The sequence below is a fragment of the Tursiops truncatus genome, chromosome 9 (assembly GCF_011762595.2).
Source record: "Tursiops truncatus isolate mTurTru1 chromosome 9, mTurTru1.mat.Y, whole genome shotgun sequence".
NCBI lineage: Eukaryota > Metazoa > Chordata > Mammalia > Artiodactyla > Delphinidae > Tursiops > Tursiops truncatus.
In genome coordinates this window covers 104,115,081-104,129,115 of record NC_047042.1, presented here as the reverse complement: position 1 = coordinate 104,129,115, position 14,035 = coordinate 104,115,081, and the positions used below count along the sequence as shown (strand labels likewise).

Below are 14,035 nucleotides of genomic sequence, written 5' to 3'. Positions count from 1 at the left end.
CGCTCACCGCACCCGCGCTCACCGCACACCCGCTCACGGCACCCGAGCTCACCACACCCACGCTCGCACCCGAGCTCACAGCACCCCCGCTCAGCACACCTCGCTCACCGCACCCGCGCTCACCGCACCCGAGCTCACCACACCCACGCTCACCGCACTCCCTCTCACCACATCAGCTCACCCCACCCCCAGTCACCCACGCCAGCCCCCCCACCCCGCGCTCACAGCGCCCGCGCTCCGCAGAGGATACCTCCTCTGACACCGCAAAGAAGTATGGTGACCCCGGGCGTGCATTTTAAGGCTCTCCTCGCCCTGCAGGGCCTCCGACATTCCCAGTACTGCTCCTCGGCAGGGTGCCCCGGGCTCATCGTCTTTCCCAACAGCACATCCCCTCCCTCCAAGAGACGTGCGCGAGCCGCTTGTGCGGCCAGCGCTCGGAGAGAGCACCTGTCGGTCGGCGCACGTGGCCTTGACCACCGTCACACCAGATGCCACCCCTAGCAGTCCCCTGGGGACCTATGGCCACCGTCACGGCGGCTTCTCAGAGTCAAACGGACCGCTGAGCTGAGGAAGCAGGCCCCGGGCGCGGCCGTCACATCTGCTCCCCGTCCCTCGAGCAGGGGCGCCCCTGTGCCCGCCGAGGGGGGTCATCAAGCACCGACTGGACGCAGGCTTTACTCGAGAGCAGAGCGCTCCCAGAACACGCCTGTCTGAAGGAGGAACGTGTGCGAGCGAGGGTCCCAGGGCAGGGCCGGGGCTGGGGGCACTCAGGGCCATTCCACCCCCCGGGGGCTCTGCGGGGTCCAGACACAGGTATGACTCCCCCATCCACGAAGCCCTCCCAGGGGAGGGGGCCCCACGGAGCCGCGGCTAACAGAACACCACCACGGCGACTTGATCTCAGAATCCGCACTGGACGCGGCAGGTGGGGCAGCATGGGCAGCCCCAGCATGGCCGCAGGGTCTTGCAGGCTCGCGGCCCCTGCGTCAGGGTCAGGGAGCTCGGCACCCAGCAGCCCAGCCACAGGCTCAGCTTGTCTCCACCTGGGGAGGCCTCCAGGGTGAGCAGCCGGCCCCTCCCCGGCTCCAGGCGCAACCAGGCAACCACGCCCGGTGGCTTTGATGAGACCTTAAGGATGACACGTTGCCCACAGGTGTAGCCTGAGCATCCCAGGTGCTGGACAACACACATCAGCGTGTTCACTCTGAGTGGCTGCGTGACTGCGACGGGCCTAGACGTGGTAGGGGTGGGCATCCCAGGAGGTAAGGGCACCCCGGGGGCCGGCCCGCCGCTATGTTACTCACCTCAGGTCAGTTCAAACCCACAGGGTCCCTGTCGGCCGCTCAGAAGAGGTGGTGCTCCCCCTGCCCCATTCCGCCCAGGGAAACCCCACCTGCAGGACCGCACGGCCGTGGGCACAGACGACACTTACCTGCCAGGCGGGCGCGGGAGGCCCGGTGAACGGACAGCGCCGGCTGCGTCCCGCGCAGGGCACGGCCACCTGCCCTGCTCCCTGACGGTCTTCAGCGGCGCCAGCGCACAGGCCGGGTGGCTCCCGTAGGACCTGCATCCGCCCAGCGTGCCCCCTCAGCCGTGCTGTCACCCCGGGGCCCCGGCTGCACACACCAGCCCGTCCCCAGGCCCCCGCCACCCCAGCTCTCAGGGCCGCTGGGCACGCTCCGTGTCTGCCGTCTGGTCAGAGGACGAAACGGTCACTAAGACGTTCCTCCTGGCGTTCCGGAACAACTCCCAGTGCACAGCACAGTACACACTCCAGGCCTTCAGGGTCTGGTGACCTCCCCGAAGACTGGGACCCGCTGTGGGTGAAGGTGAGGACACTCTCGGGTCCTGGGGACCCCCTCCCCCGGCAGCCGCCCCGGGCAAATACTGGCGCCCTCCCACTTCCGGCCTCACCTCTGTGAAGCCCCCTCCCTGAGGGCCCAGCCGCACCGTCTCTGGGCCAGGGATTGTCCAGGGATGGATGCAGGGCCCACAGCTGAGAGCCGGACTCTCGGGCTTAGGCTCCGAGGCGAGCCCTTCAGAAGCTGCGATGGACACACAGCTGGGTGCCTGCCTCACTGTCGCACGAGCCGGCCCTGGTGGACGCCGTCACCTACACCGTCGCCTCTGTGGCCCAGGCCCGCCCTCCCACATCACGAGCCCCAGAGGCCCTGGGTCTGGAGCAGGGTGGTCAAGCCACAGACCCCACAAGGCCCCCATAAAGCTCCTCCACTTCTCAAGTGCCGGGAAAAGGGTTTGGGGAGAAGAAGGAAGGTGGCTGTTGGAAGCGTATCTGAGCGTCTCCGCTGCACACCTTCTGGAAGGAATCCCTCGTGTTCACTCAAGCGCTCATTCTGAACCCACTGCACTACACACAGAATACCAGCAGGCACTGACAGACGGACAGAAGGGGCGGTCACCACACCCACAAGCGCAACCAGCTGCGGGCGACACGGGACCCCCTGGTCCGAGAAGACGGCCCGCTGCTGCTGCCGCTCTGAATAAGGCCATCAGCACAGCCAACTCCTGCCACGTCACGTGTTCACGACGGTGCCTGCCCTGCAGGGACGTGGCCTCACTGCACACAGCGGGGGTGAGCGGACCCGTGCGGCCCGCTGTGTCCCACGGCTCCTGAGCAGGAGACGAGAAGCCGAGGGGCACAGGAGGCTCGGCAGACGTGCAGCGGGCGAAGGAGAGCGGGCAGCCCTGGAGGGCAGGGAAGGAGGCCGTCCTGCCCCGACCCAGCACCGTTGTCCCCGGGCCCAGCTGACGTCTCAGAACCGACACAGGCCTCTACCGCGTCTCCCCGCGCCGCAGCCCGGCTCGCCCCAGGAGCTGCCCTAGCTGCTCCAGGACGCAGATGGCAGAGGTCTGGAAACGGCCCCCAGCGGCTGTCGTGTGCACCCCGAAGCCGGGCACCGGAGACGCCCCCGGGCCTGTTCAAGGGCAGAGGTGGCTCTGCCTTCAGGGCAGACGGGGCCAGGGACGCCAGTGCCCGGCCCAGCACCTGGGTGGAGGGGGAGCCCCTCCCCCGGACGGCAGGCGTCTCAAGGGGACGTGAGAGGCCCCGGGAAAAGCAGCGCCGGAGCTCCAGAGGCAGACGCCGACGCCTGGGTGAGGGCTCCACAGAGGCCTTGCTGGCGGCCTCTCCCGCATCCGCTCTGACGGCTCCAGTGCGTCCCAGTCTGTTCCAGGGCTTCCCTGTCGTGCCGCCTGGGGCTCCTCGTTCTCACAGCGTCCCTCACGCCCCGAGTCCTCCCACAAGACCCGCCCCAGCTCCAAGGGCTTCGTCCGTCCCCTGAGTCGGGGAGGCCCAGGGGGCTGGACCACGTGACCCGTGACAGGGGACTAACCAGGCCTCTCCCTGAAGGCAGAGCAGAGCCCGGGATCTCCCTCCCCTGCAGGTGTGGGCGTGGGGAGGACTGAGCCGGACTGTGCCACGCTCTGCCCTCAGACCCCCTTCCTCCCCAGCCCCCAGCAAGGCACCCTTGGCTATGGGACATAACCGCTGAAGCAGCAGAGACACCTCGGGCCTCGAGGGTGTGGCAGGGAGGCCGGGCCTCGGGCAAGGGGGTCCTGGATGCGGAGATCCGTCCTCTGAGGCCCAGCCGCCCTGGCTAAGCACGTGGGGCCCTGATTTCAGACGGCAGGAGGGAGGGACTCACGCCACTGGCCCAGCTCCATTCCAGGTTCAGAGGATGGGCTGTGAGTCCAGCTGCGTGAGGAGACACCGCTGCCCCAAGCCCCGTCGCCAAAACAACTCCTGAGCCTGTGGTTCCCGAAGCGGAGAGGAAGGTTCCCAGATGGTGGACGCTGCCCGGGAGGCCCACAGAGGCTCTCCTCAGCGAGACACTCTTCCCTAAAGACAGGATCCCTCTGACACCCAGACGACAGCCCAGGTGCCTCCACCACCCGCCCAAGAAAACGCCTGCAGCCAGCGCTCCTCCACTTTAAAGAAGGAGCCTCGGGCTCTGCGATGCTCAGCTGCTGAACTCAGCATCGGCGGCAACCACTTTCAGGGAGGGGCAGGGGTGGTCTTAGCACTCACAGGACCCCTCGTGCCTCCAGACCGCCCCCCGGCCCCATGTGGATGGTGGAGTGGGCGTCCCAGGGTTGGCTCTTCTCTGAACAAAAACCTTCTCCAAAAGAAGGGCGCTGCCCACCAAGGGTCATGGGACACAAAATGCCGCCACACGGCAGACGCTTTGAGTCCGTCAGAGGAGGTGACAGCGACGTCCAGCACCTGCTAAGGACAGGAGGACGCGCCCCCCTCATGAGAAGAGAAGGCCCCCACGCAGGCCACCCACACCCGCCGTCAAAGATCCACGTGGGGCCTCTTGGTACAACCTAAACTTCCAAGAGCTGACGCCAAGAAGAGACGACCGCCACTCCCATCCCATCCCCCTACTCCCAACATCACGCTTGCTGAAAGCCAACCACATTCTGGGCTTCTTCCTACAGCCTCTTCCAAAATTTCCATACGTTTCTGTTAACTGCTGAAAGAGTCCTCTTCTACGGAAAATTCACTAATTGTTTCAGCAATTTACTACATAAAGGCGAAACACATGACTTGAAGAAAAATAAGTAAGTCACATCCACTCTTACAACCCAAACAGAATTTACTGTTTTGGCATAATTTCTGCTAACTTTTTCCTCTGCAGAAATTAGTTATTAACGCACATGAATTTAACTAAAGTTTACGTGGGATACAATTCAAGCATCCTTTTCATTTGGGAAACAGAAAACATCCTGCCTTGTAGCACCAAGTTAGATAAAATTTCAAAACAAAGCGCAACCCACCCATGCCCCTGTGGCAAAGCTCCCTGAAGTCACCGAGGAACTATGCAGGGGTGTTCCAGCCGCCGTCCCTCGGGCACAACCACCAACCCACGTGCTCCGCTTCTTCCCCCAAATGGAGTCCCAACGCGCAGCAGGAATCTGGCTGATAACACGCAAATGAGAGCAAACTTCCTCATATAAAAACAGAGCCGCTTGTTTCCAAATACGTACAATCCAGCAGGCAGCGGCTGTGGCTGCTGTTTCCTTTCTCTGAGGGGTCGGGGCAGGGGTTAATCCCATACTCCTTCCTATCATGCATACCACTGACACCAATGTAGATGACTCAGACATCCAAAAATGCATCACTGGCCCAAGAGAGGATTCAAATATTTAGGGCCTGATAAGTGCCTGACACACGTGATGCTGCCTCGCTCTCAGGGACTCAGTGCTGGACACACGCAAACAGAAAACCATGACACAACAAGGCGGAGGACGCGGAGACAAAAGCAGGGGCAGAGACGAGGAAGAGCAGGCGCCGCTCCCAGGATGGGGAAGAAAGCCAGGCACAGAGGCTCGCGGGGAAGCCTCGGGAGGCGGCACAGACCACGATGTGACGCGGATGCGGCAGGGCAGGCGTCAAGGATGGGAGAGGACGCAGGAAGAGCGGGCGCACAGCCAAGTCGCCAGCACCTCGCAGGCGATTCTAAGCAGGGAGCGACTTAATTCTCACTGCCAGACTGCGGGCAGGCGACACGGTGGCGACGCGTCAGACAGACCATCAGACGGACCGAGAAGGCGGTCACGCGAAGGGGGACCCAGTCAGGAGGGGCCCAGGCTCTGGCAGGAGGTGGGCGGTGGTGCTGGCTGCGGCTGTGCAGACACGGCAGGATCACAGACCGAGGGTAAAGGTCAAGGAGACAACAGCAGGAACTCTCCTGTCCGAGCCCCTCTGAACTTAAGTCCTGCACAGAATCCACAGCAAGGGTCGAAAGCTCCCGTCAGGGGCTGGTGGGGTTGGCCTCCCCCCAGCACCACGGCTGCGAGCGTCCTTCATGGTAACGTCACAGAGGGTGGAGCCCCTTAACCTGCTCTGAGGCATCCGCCAGCCCCGCATGCGCCCGCCTCTCCCTTCACTCGTTTAACGTCTGTGGAGACAGCTGCGGGGCAGGCAGTTCAGCAACCTGCTCCTCGGATGGGGAGTTCCGGAGGCATCACAGCACCCCGGGATGGAGGGCGTGGCCGGCCGGGCTCGGGCGGATGGGGCCCCACACTCACCCGGAAAGTAGGGGTGTCACAGCTCTGGCCAACAGCGCCTGGAGCTCGGATCTCACCACCACACACCCCCGGGGGTTGTACGCTTCGAGAACAATCACGACATGGAAACCCACCCAGGGAGGCAGAAGCAGAGCCAGCCTCTGCCCCCGGCCTCCCGACCCCGGCACGTCACTCTGCCCAGGAGCCGCCGAGCCCCCGGCACAAGGGGAAGCAGCAGAGGGAGAAGGAACCCAGCAGGCCGCGCTCGCAGAGCCCCAGGCCCACACTCCTCCGGCAGAGACCACCGTCTCTGGGGCCACGTGCCCGCTTGGCTGAAAAAGGCCCCGAGAGCAGCAGGGTAAGGATCAGGACCTACGGAGAGGAAGCAGGGGCGAGGGCTGTGTGCTGTCGGGGGCACTCCTACCACCCGCTCCGTAAAGGACAAAGTAATGCTCTGATGCCCTGAGCACCCGCGGGACACAGGCCCGCCCTGAGGCGCGAGCCACCAGGCTTTCCTGCTCAGTCCTCACTCAGGCTGCAGGGACTGGACCGTGCGGCTGAAGCACGACTTCCATCAAGATGACCGAAGGGGCTTCCCTGGTAGCTCAGTGGTTAGGAATCCGCCTGCCGATGCAGGGGACACGGGTTCGAGCCCTGGTCTGAGAAGATCCCACATGCCGCAGAGCAACTAAGCCCGCGCGCCACAATTACCGAAGCCCAGCGCCTAGGGCCCGTACTTGGCAGCGAGAGAAGCCGCCGCAATGAGGAGCCCGTGCACCGCAACGGAGACCCAACGCAGCCAAAAATTAAAAAATGACCGAAGGCTGTCGTAATAAACAATAACTGAAATAAATCATCAAAAAGAATAAACATTCTAATTTTGGTAGGGTCTTGTATTCACAAAATCTTATTTTCCTAAAGACACAGTTTAATCCACATAAAAATCTCGAGTGATTCTAGCTTCTTCTCGATACTGACATCCGTTAAAGACTTACTAAAAAACCGTATTACGTAGACTAAGCGGCCATGTGCCATGAACTCGCAGTTGTTTCATCAAAGCACTCCACCAGCGGACACCACATGACAAAGTGCAACCCGGGCCGAAAAGAAGACCCAAAGGACAAGAGAACACAAGTCCTGAACAGCTGTGTGTTGAATGAGATATAGTAGGTATTAACACTGGCAAGAAATCTGGGAGAAAGTTGGGTGTTTTTAACACATACAAACGTTCCAAGTAAATTAAAGAAGCAAACAGACATACAAGTGAAAGTACATAAAAAAATATGAAAATTTTTGGGCTTCCCTGGTGGCGCAGTGGTTGAGAGTCCGCCTGCCGATGCAGGGGACACAGGTTCGTGCCCCGGTCCGGGAAGATCCCACATGCCGCGGAGCAGCTGGGCCCGTGAGCCATGGCCGCTGAGCGTGCGCGTCCGGAGCCTGTGCTCCGCAACGGGAGAGGCCACAACAGTGAGAGGCCCAAGTACCACAAAAAAATTTAAAACAATTTAAAAATGAAAATTTTTTAGTTGTGGAACATGTAGGACATTAAACAAAAGGCCACCCCAAAAAAACACACAGTATGTCAAATGAAAACATGACAACTGAAAAGGAAAATCACTTTAACAGAGCAAGCAAAGAACTCCTAAAACAATGATGTAACAGGGGCCTGTGAAGTCAGGGAACAACTGCAGAGAAACAGGGATGCCGCCAACACCCAAGAGGCTCCACCTCATACAGTAACCAGAAATTTAACCAGAAATTTGAAGTTTAACAACTGTTACCAGCCAGTATTGACAAGTACGCTGGTAGGCACATACTCTCTGTGGAAAGCAATTTATGGCTTCCAGCTTTAAATGCCCACATTTCTCCACCCGACTGACTATTCAACTTCTTCTAGGCACCCGATTCAACAGAACTCCTCCTCCAAGGACACGCACGCACGCCAACACCTCAACAGTCACGGGAACAAAGGAGCGCCGACGCTCCCCAGGCTGCACGAGACTCTCAGGCCAGAGGTGCGACGGGCGCCAACAGCCCCAGGCACAGACCTCGGGCTGGGCGGCTGCCCCAGCCAGGCGCACGGGACCATTCCAGAAGCAGCTGGAACCCAGACCCTGCCCAGCAGGGCGGCCAGCAGCCAGCACCGGGCCTCCACAGGACCCTTCCGCCACGCTCCTCCAACACGCGAGCACGGGTCGACTGCGCACGGTCCCCTCGGGCGGCCCGCGGCACGGGGAAGCACAGGCGTCACGCGCGGAGACCGCCTCGCCTGCCCGCCTGCCCGGTCCTGGAGCCCGTGCTACCAGAGGCCTGGCGTCACCTCCAGCACGCCGGTGTGTCAGGTGAGAGCCCTCGGCCTCGGCTTGGGGCCGACAGCAGCAAGTGCAACCCAGCTGGGTGCAGGCTCCGGGCACCTCCTCACTGCCGCTGACTGAGGGGCGGCAGAGGGGAAAATGTTCCCCCAAAGTGGAAAGACGGCAGCAGGAAAGGGTAACTCTTCCCTGGAAGCAAATGCAAACCAGAGTGAGAGGGAGGTGTAAAGCCCAGTGGATGAAGGGGCTCACCAGGAAGCTCGGGCGTCTGGCTGCCTCGCGCTGGGAGGGGCACAGCCGCGCCCCGTGGGTGGTCCCCATCTTCCCCCTTGTGCAATCACAGGGGTGTATTTATCACCTCTTTGGTAAATGCAAGATTTTTTTAGGAGCTCCAGAAACATTTTTAATTAGGAAGAAATCCCACATCATCCCATTTTCAAGTAGAAACGACTCAAAGAGGGGAAATCATTTGGCGGTATTTTTTTGGTACAACCAGAAAAGAGTGGTTTCTGAACGGGCGTCAGCTAACACTCCGAAGATGCTGGGGGTGGTCTTCACACGCTGTAGTACACGGCACATCACGCGGCAACTGGATATAAACCCACTCATACAGTTCACGCGTCTTGAATACCGTAAATGACTCCTATTCCCCGCTGGCTTCTGCCTGATGCTGGCCGTCCCAGTCAGAGCTCAGCGCCCTCAGACACCTGTGCTGGTGGCCGTCCAACCAGGTTCCCTAGTGAGTCGGCTAACATATGTATGTATGTAGGTACAGTGTGTATGACAGTAAACTGTGCAACAGTGGAACTCGGGGTGTAACAGCTTTGTCCACATTTGAAGATACTGGTACCTGACATCCTCTTAAGGAAATGCTACCTCCAGAACTTAAGCTGGAAAGTCGCTGGAATTACTGTTTCAAGAAGAAAAATATCTACATGACTTTTTAGATTTTTGGTACACACATGAAGAACTGTGTGCAAACTGGAATGTCCTGTGTACTGATCCTCAAAACCAATAAATCTCGATTATTGAAAAAGAATTAGGGGAACAAGCCTAGTATTAGCCTCTTAAGACCGTGGTCACACTGTGCCTGCCCGCTGCACCTACCTGGGGTGGAGGGATGGCCACCAGAACGTTGGGACGGCCCCCGGAAGGACCGAAGTCTGACCACTACTTCCAGGAAGGCCTCAAAGAGGCCACCTCCCCCTCCCGGCTTCACCGCCTGCAGTACTCTCAGGCACGTCCACACCCTGCCCGCGGGCTCGCGCTGCCGTCCAGCTGAGTGGAGCTCCGCAAGGGCAGGGAACTCCCCGCATCACACGCTAAGGAAATGTGGTCTTCCCTACGAGACGACGGGAGGAAGGATGAACGCTGCTTCTGCTACAGCAGGCCCAGCTCTGGGTCCTACAGCCCTGGGACGTGCTCCAGGTAAGAAAGTCCTGTTCTCGTGATGTCCTACCGATGCCTTGAATGCCTCTGGGGACCAGGACAGGACGAGGGAAGGGGTGGGGAGAACAGCACGATGCTGCTGTGCTCTGTGTTCCTTTCAAGAAGCAAATCAATCCTACTGGGATGGAAAAGGACAAGTAATAAGCTGCTATAGTTACTAGACTGTGAAACTCCACCACCATGGACTATTCAGTGGTCCAAAGAACAAAGAAGTGTCATGAACCAAGATGCACCCCCCAGTCCTCCCAAACCAGACCTAGTGGCTACTCGGCACTCTCGGACTGGGAGACACGGTGCTCCCAGGCTCACAGGCAGCATTCCAGGGGCACAGTGGAAATGAGTGCCATGGGATGATTTATACAACAGATACTTAGGGAATGCTTCCAGCACCACGGGCTAGGGAGAAGCAGCAAGAAAATGGGCAAAGCCTGCCCTCGTGGGGTCTGTATTCCTATGGAGGTTGGACTGCAGAAGAGGAGTCTTTGTTCCCTGAATGCTGGGGCCAGAGGGAAAAGGAGAAATAGTCATGGCTCTCCACAAAGTGCAGAACTCACCCGGGTCCAAAACCTCAGTTGATGCCTTTGTATGTAGTTTGGTAAGAACAACTTACAGAGCGCACGAAGCAAGGAGCAGAGATGCACCTAAGCAAAGGGTAAGCACCGGGTCTTCTGACGCCCAATTCCACTGCTAGGAAACAAGACTCTCTCCAAAGTCCCAGCCAGGGCTAGTCTTTGGAAATCCATGATCACCATGATTCCTAGATTTCTGATTGACAGAGAAACAGCTGTTGTAACCTTCCCTCCTCTGACCTTTTCAAGTAGCAAGATGAAATAACTAATTTAGTCACCAAAAAAAAGAAAGAACGAAAGTTGTCTTACCCCATTTTAAGCACCAGTCATACTCAGTACCAAATGTCCACCTAACTAGAAGAGAACTGCCAGGAACAGCAGATTCAGGGGTGCGGAGACAAGCCACCGCGACCAGCTCTAAAGGCAGAAGCCTCAGACTGACTTTAAGGACGCAAGGAACGGTGACTGAGGAAGAATCTGATTATTTAAGCAAATGTTTCTAGACTTGCAGCATTAAACCACCCACTCTGAAAGTACCAATCACCTCGAAAATAACTCAAAAGGAGGCAGAATCTCGTACCTCATTAAAAAAAAAAAAGGCCACTGGGTCGTACAGGGCAACCTCCACTTGACCACACCATATCAAGTGCTCAAATTCACTCCACAATTCTGGGCTTGACAGCCTCCTGAAATAGTAATAATTATCCCATTACTAAACTTGCTGATGGCTAACCACTGAGAAGCAATAGCAGAGACAATTAAATGAATTACAAATTACTGTTGGATTCTCTAAAAATAAAAATATTTTCATGTGATTATGTAGTGCTGAAAGGAGAAACCAGAGCAGTCCCTGAAGAGGCTGAGGACAGCTAGTGGGTAATCAAGCAGGAACGGTGCGGCTGTAGTAGACAATAAACAAAGTGAAAACTGACTGGAAAGATGCTGCCCACAAATAATGTCCCTGGAGCTTCCCCACATCTGTACTGAAGACTCCAGCAGGCCAGATACACAGGTTACAAGAGTAACTTCAGGGAAGTCTAAAGCTACCTCTGCAAACTTCTACAATGTGCCCTTTGTGGACCCTCAAGAGGAAGAAAGATGAGCTACCGGGGCAGGTGTGACCAGTGGTATCATCTGTATCACAAAGAAGCAGTACCTGGGCTGCTAAAAGCAAACCTGGAGCCTTTGGAACCTGAACCGAAAAGGCAGGAATGAGGCAACTGGCCATCAATGAACTACATCAAAGCAACGGAGGTGCAAACCGCAGCGAACGAGAAAACAAAGCATAAGTGAGAAAAGCACAGCACACTGCTGCCCCCTCAAGACTGTGCTCCGGGGAGCTGAACAGAAGACCTCCATCCTGAGCGACTGTTACAATAACCCCCCGAGCATGGAGGAGACGAGCGCACACATGATGTGACAGCCCCGCGGCAGGCTCTCCCAGACGGTGGGCTCCGCTGCAAAGGCATTCAGGGCTACAGGAAGACTTTTGGTTTCTTAATCGGAAAGCACAGGGACTAACAAGTGACCAGACCTGTAATGTGAATTAAATGCTCTTGTCCCAAGCCGCTCCTCACGTGGTGTCACTATCAGTGCTGCAGCAGCACTCACCTAACCGTTCACAGCTGTTTCACAGCACTCTGGACCCAAGGCTGCGGGAACGAACCTGCCTGCTTCCAAATACTCGGCAAACAAGACCCGACAACAAGTTCTCCTTCCTATTTAATTAACATTCCTATCACCAGACGTGCAGAATAACGGCAATTTTCAAAGTGGGAATGGTGAACGTGTGACTGTGACGCTCCCCTCAAAACATGTCCCCAGAAGAGGTTCATCTTCCACCTGCGCCCTCAAGTGGAGGGACTTGCTCACAGCCGGGGCTGCGCTAAACCCGACCATCCCAGCACACTCAGACGTGTAAAGCCAAGGTTCCAATAAAACGCTTCCTGGACGCCAACAACTGTGGGCTGGACGAGACTTCTCTTCATTTACCTGGTGTCCTGAGGGGGCCATCGAGCCTGTTCTACCGAATGGTTCGTTCCACCCACCAATGAGAAATATAATCTCCAAGTCAGGGAACTGGCAGCCGTTCCTGTGAGCTTCTCACTTAGTAACAGAGAAACCACCTATCCTGACAGCAACAACGAAAGCAGACTTTCTGGTACTAGGGTTTTAGTTTGTGAAAGGAGATTCTACAATGTGGTTTCCCAGCGTGTGGTGTGCCTACGCCTTCTCCACAGGCTCCGTGAGCTAAGACGGCGGGGCACACGGAAGCCCCTTTCCTTGTCTTCCTGGGTCCAGCTGTCTTCCAATACTTACATTCAAGTTCGCAATGTCTTTTTTAACACCTTCTTCTAGCAGTCTCACACTGCTTAGTCCCAAAACAAACTCGAGTGGGGTAGTATAAATACAATCAAACTCTTATTTAATATTCCTCCGGCTGGAATTCCAGTTATCAATGGTTATCGTGACAGATTATACTGATTGAAAACCAAAAGAAATACCTTTACCTGCGCCCACACCTGTATTGTTCCATGACTTTACTACGCATATTATCTCTAAACGAGCTGGCATCGAACATAACCTAGGAAACTGCAACATATTCTGAAGAATGGAAAACTGGACAGCCGTTTCCTCCCTCACCAAAGAAATGTTCAATAAATTGCTAATCATTATTCAACACTGACAGGAAAATTTTCATACGCACTCCAAATACACCAAAGAACACACGTAACTGAAGTCCAGCATCGGCCTTAGTGACCGGACACAGCAGGAATGAAAGGACCCTGGCAGCCCAGGCACAAGTCACACACACACGCGCAGGAGGCCTCGCCCCACTCGGGAAAGAATGCACCAAACACATTTGCATTTATTTTCTTTTTTTTTTTTAAGCAAATGACAAAGACCCAGTTCACCAGCTTAACTTTTTAAACCTAAGCTTAACACGTTACATATTTAAACAATTGTCAAAACTTACTAAGTTGCCAGCATTCATGCACAACTAGAAAACATCCTCAATTTATATTAAACCAGAAATGTATTACCATTAATTCATTAATATCTTTCACTACTAAATACTGAAAAAACTTGAAATTACTCTGTGGAAGATGCGCCCTGGCGACGTTAACTTCACAGCAGCTGACACTACTTGGCTCATGTTTCAAACACAATGGAAAAGCAGGTCCGTGCTGGTGTTAGTGTACGGAAGAGTCACGGCCACCTTGGATTACGTTTAATAAAAAAGCAAAGTGCATACAGAGATTTACAACAATTTTAAAGACAAAAAACAATGGTCCTATCATGTGGTCCCAACAATAAACTCAAAAGTCTATGACAAGTAGGGCTCCGACGAGCTGTGTATAAATACTTTAGATTAAGGACAGTTACACTGAGAGTCGAGTTCATGTGAAATCTTCAAAAAAATGTTCCTGCCAATCCTCCCGTGGCGCGCGCCAGAGGGGACGCTCTGCTGCGCACGTGCGGCGAGCTACTTGTTATCCAAGCGCAGCAGCTGCTCCTTACCATTTATCGTCAAGGACTTCAGCTGGCCGTCTTCTTCGACTTCCACTCTCTCTTGACCATTCTCGACAATCCTGGGGGGGGGGGGGGAATGAGAGGCATTTTACAATCTTGTTATCAAATATGTAAACACGTATGTGAATATAAATGCGT

The 14,035-nt window shown here is 56.3% G+C and overlaps 1 protein-coding gene across 4 annotated transcripts in view; it reads right to left on the bottom strand.

The window, feature by feature from the left end:
• Positions 1-14,035, bottom strand: part of DNAJB6 (DnaJ heat shock protein family (Hsp40) member B6) — a 68,831-nt gene that overhangs the window by 20,378 nt on the left and 34,418 nt on the right. For 3 of the 4 annotated variants that reach the window (XM_073810142.1, XM_073810143.1, XM_019930241.3), the window contains one exon: positions 13,886-13,956. The exons of the other annotated variant lie outside the window; for it this stretch is intronic. In XM_073810142.1, the coding sequence (XP_073666243.1) occupies positions 13,886-13,956 (71 nt within the window). The remainder of the gene's footprint in view (positions 1-13,885; positions 13,957-14,035) is intronic. 4 annotated transcript variants of the gene reach the window in all.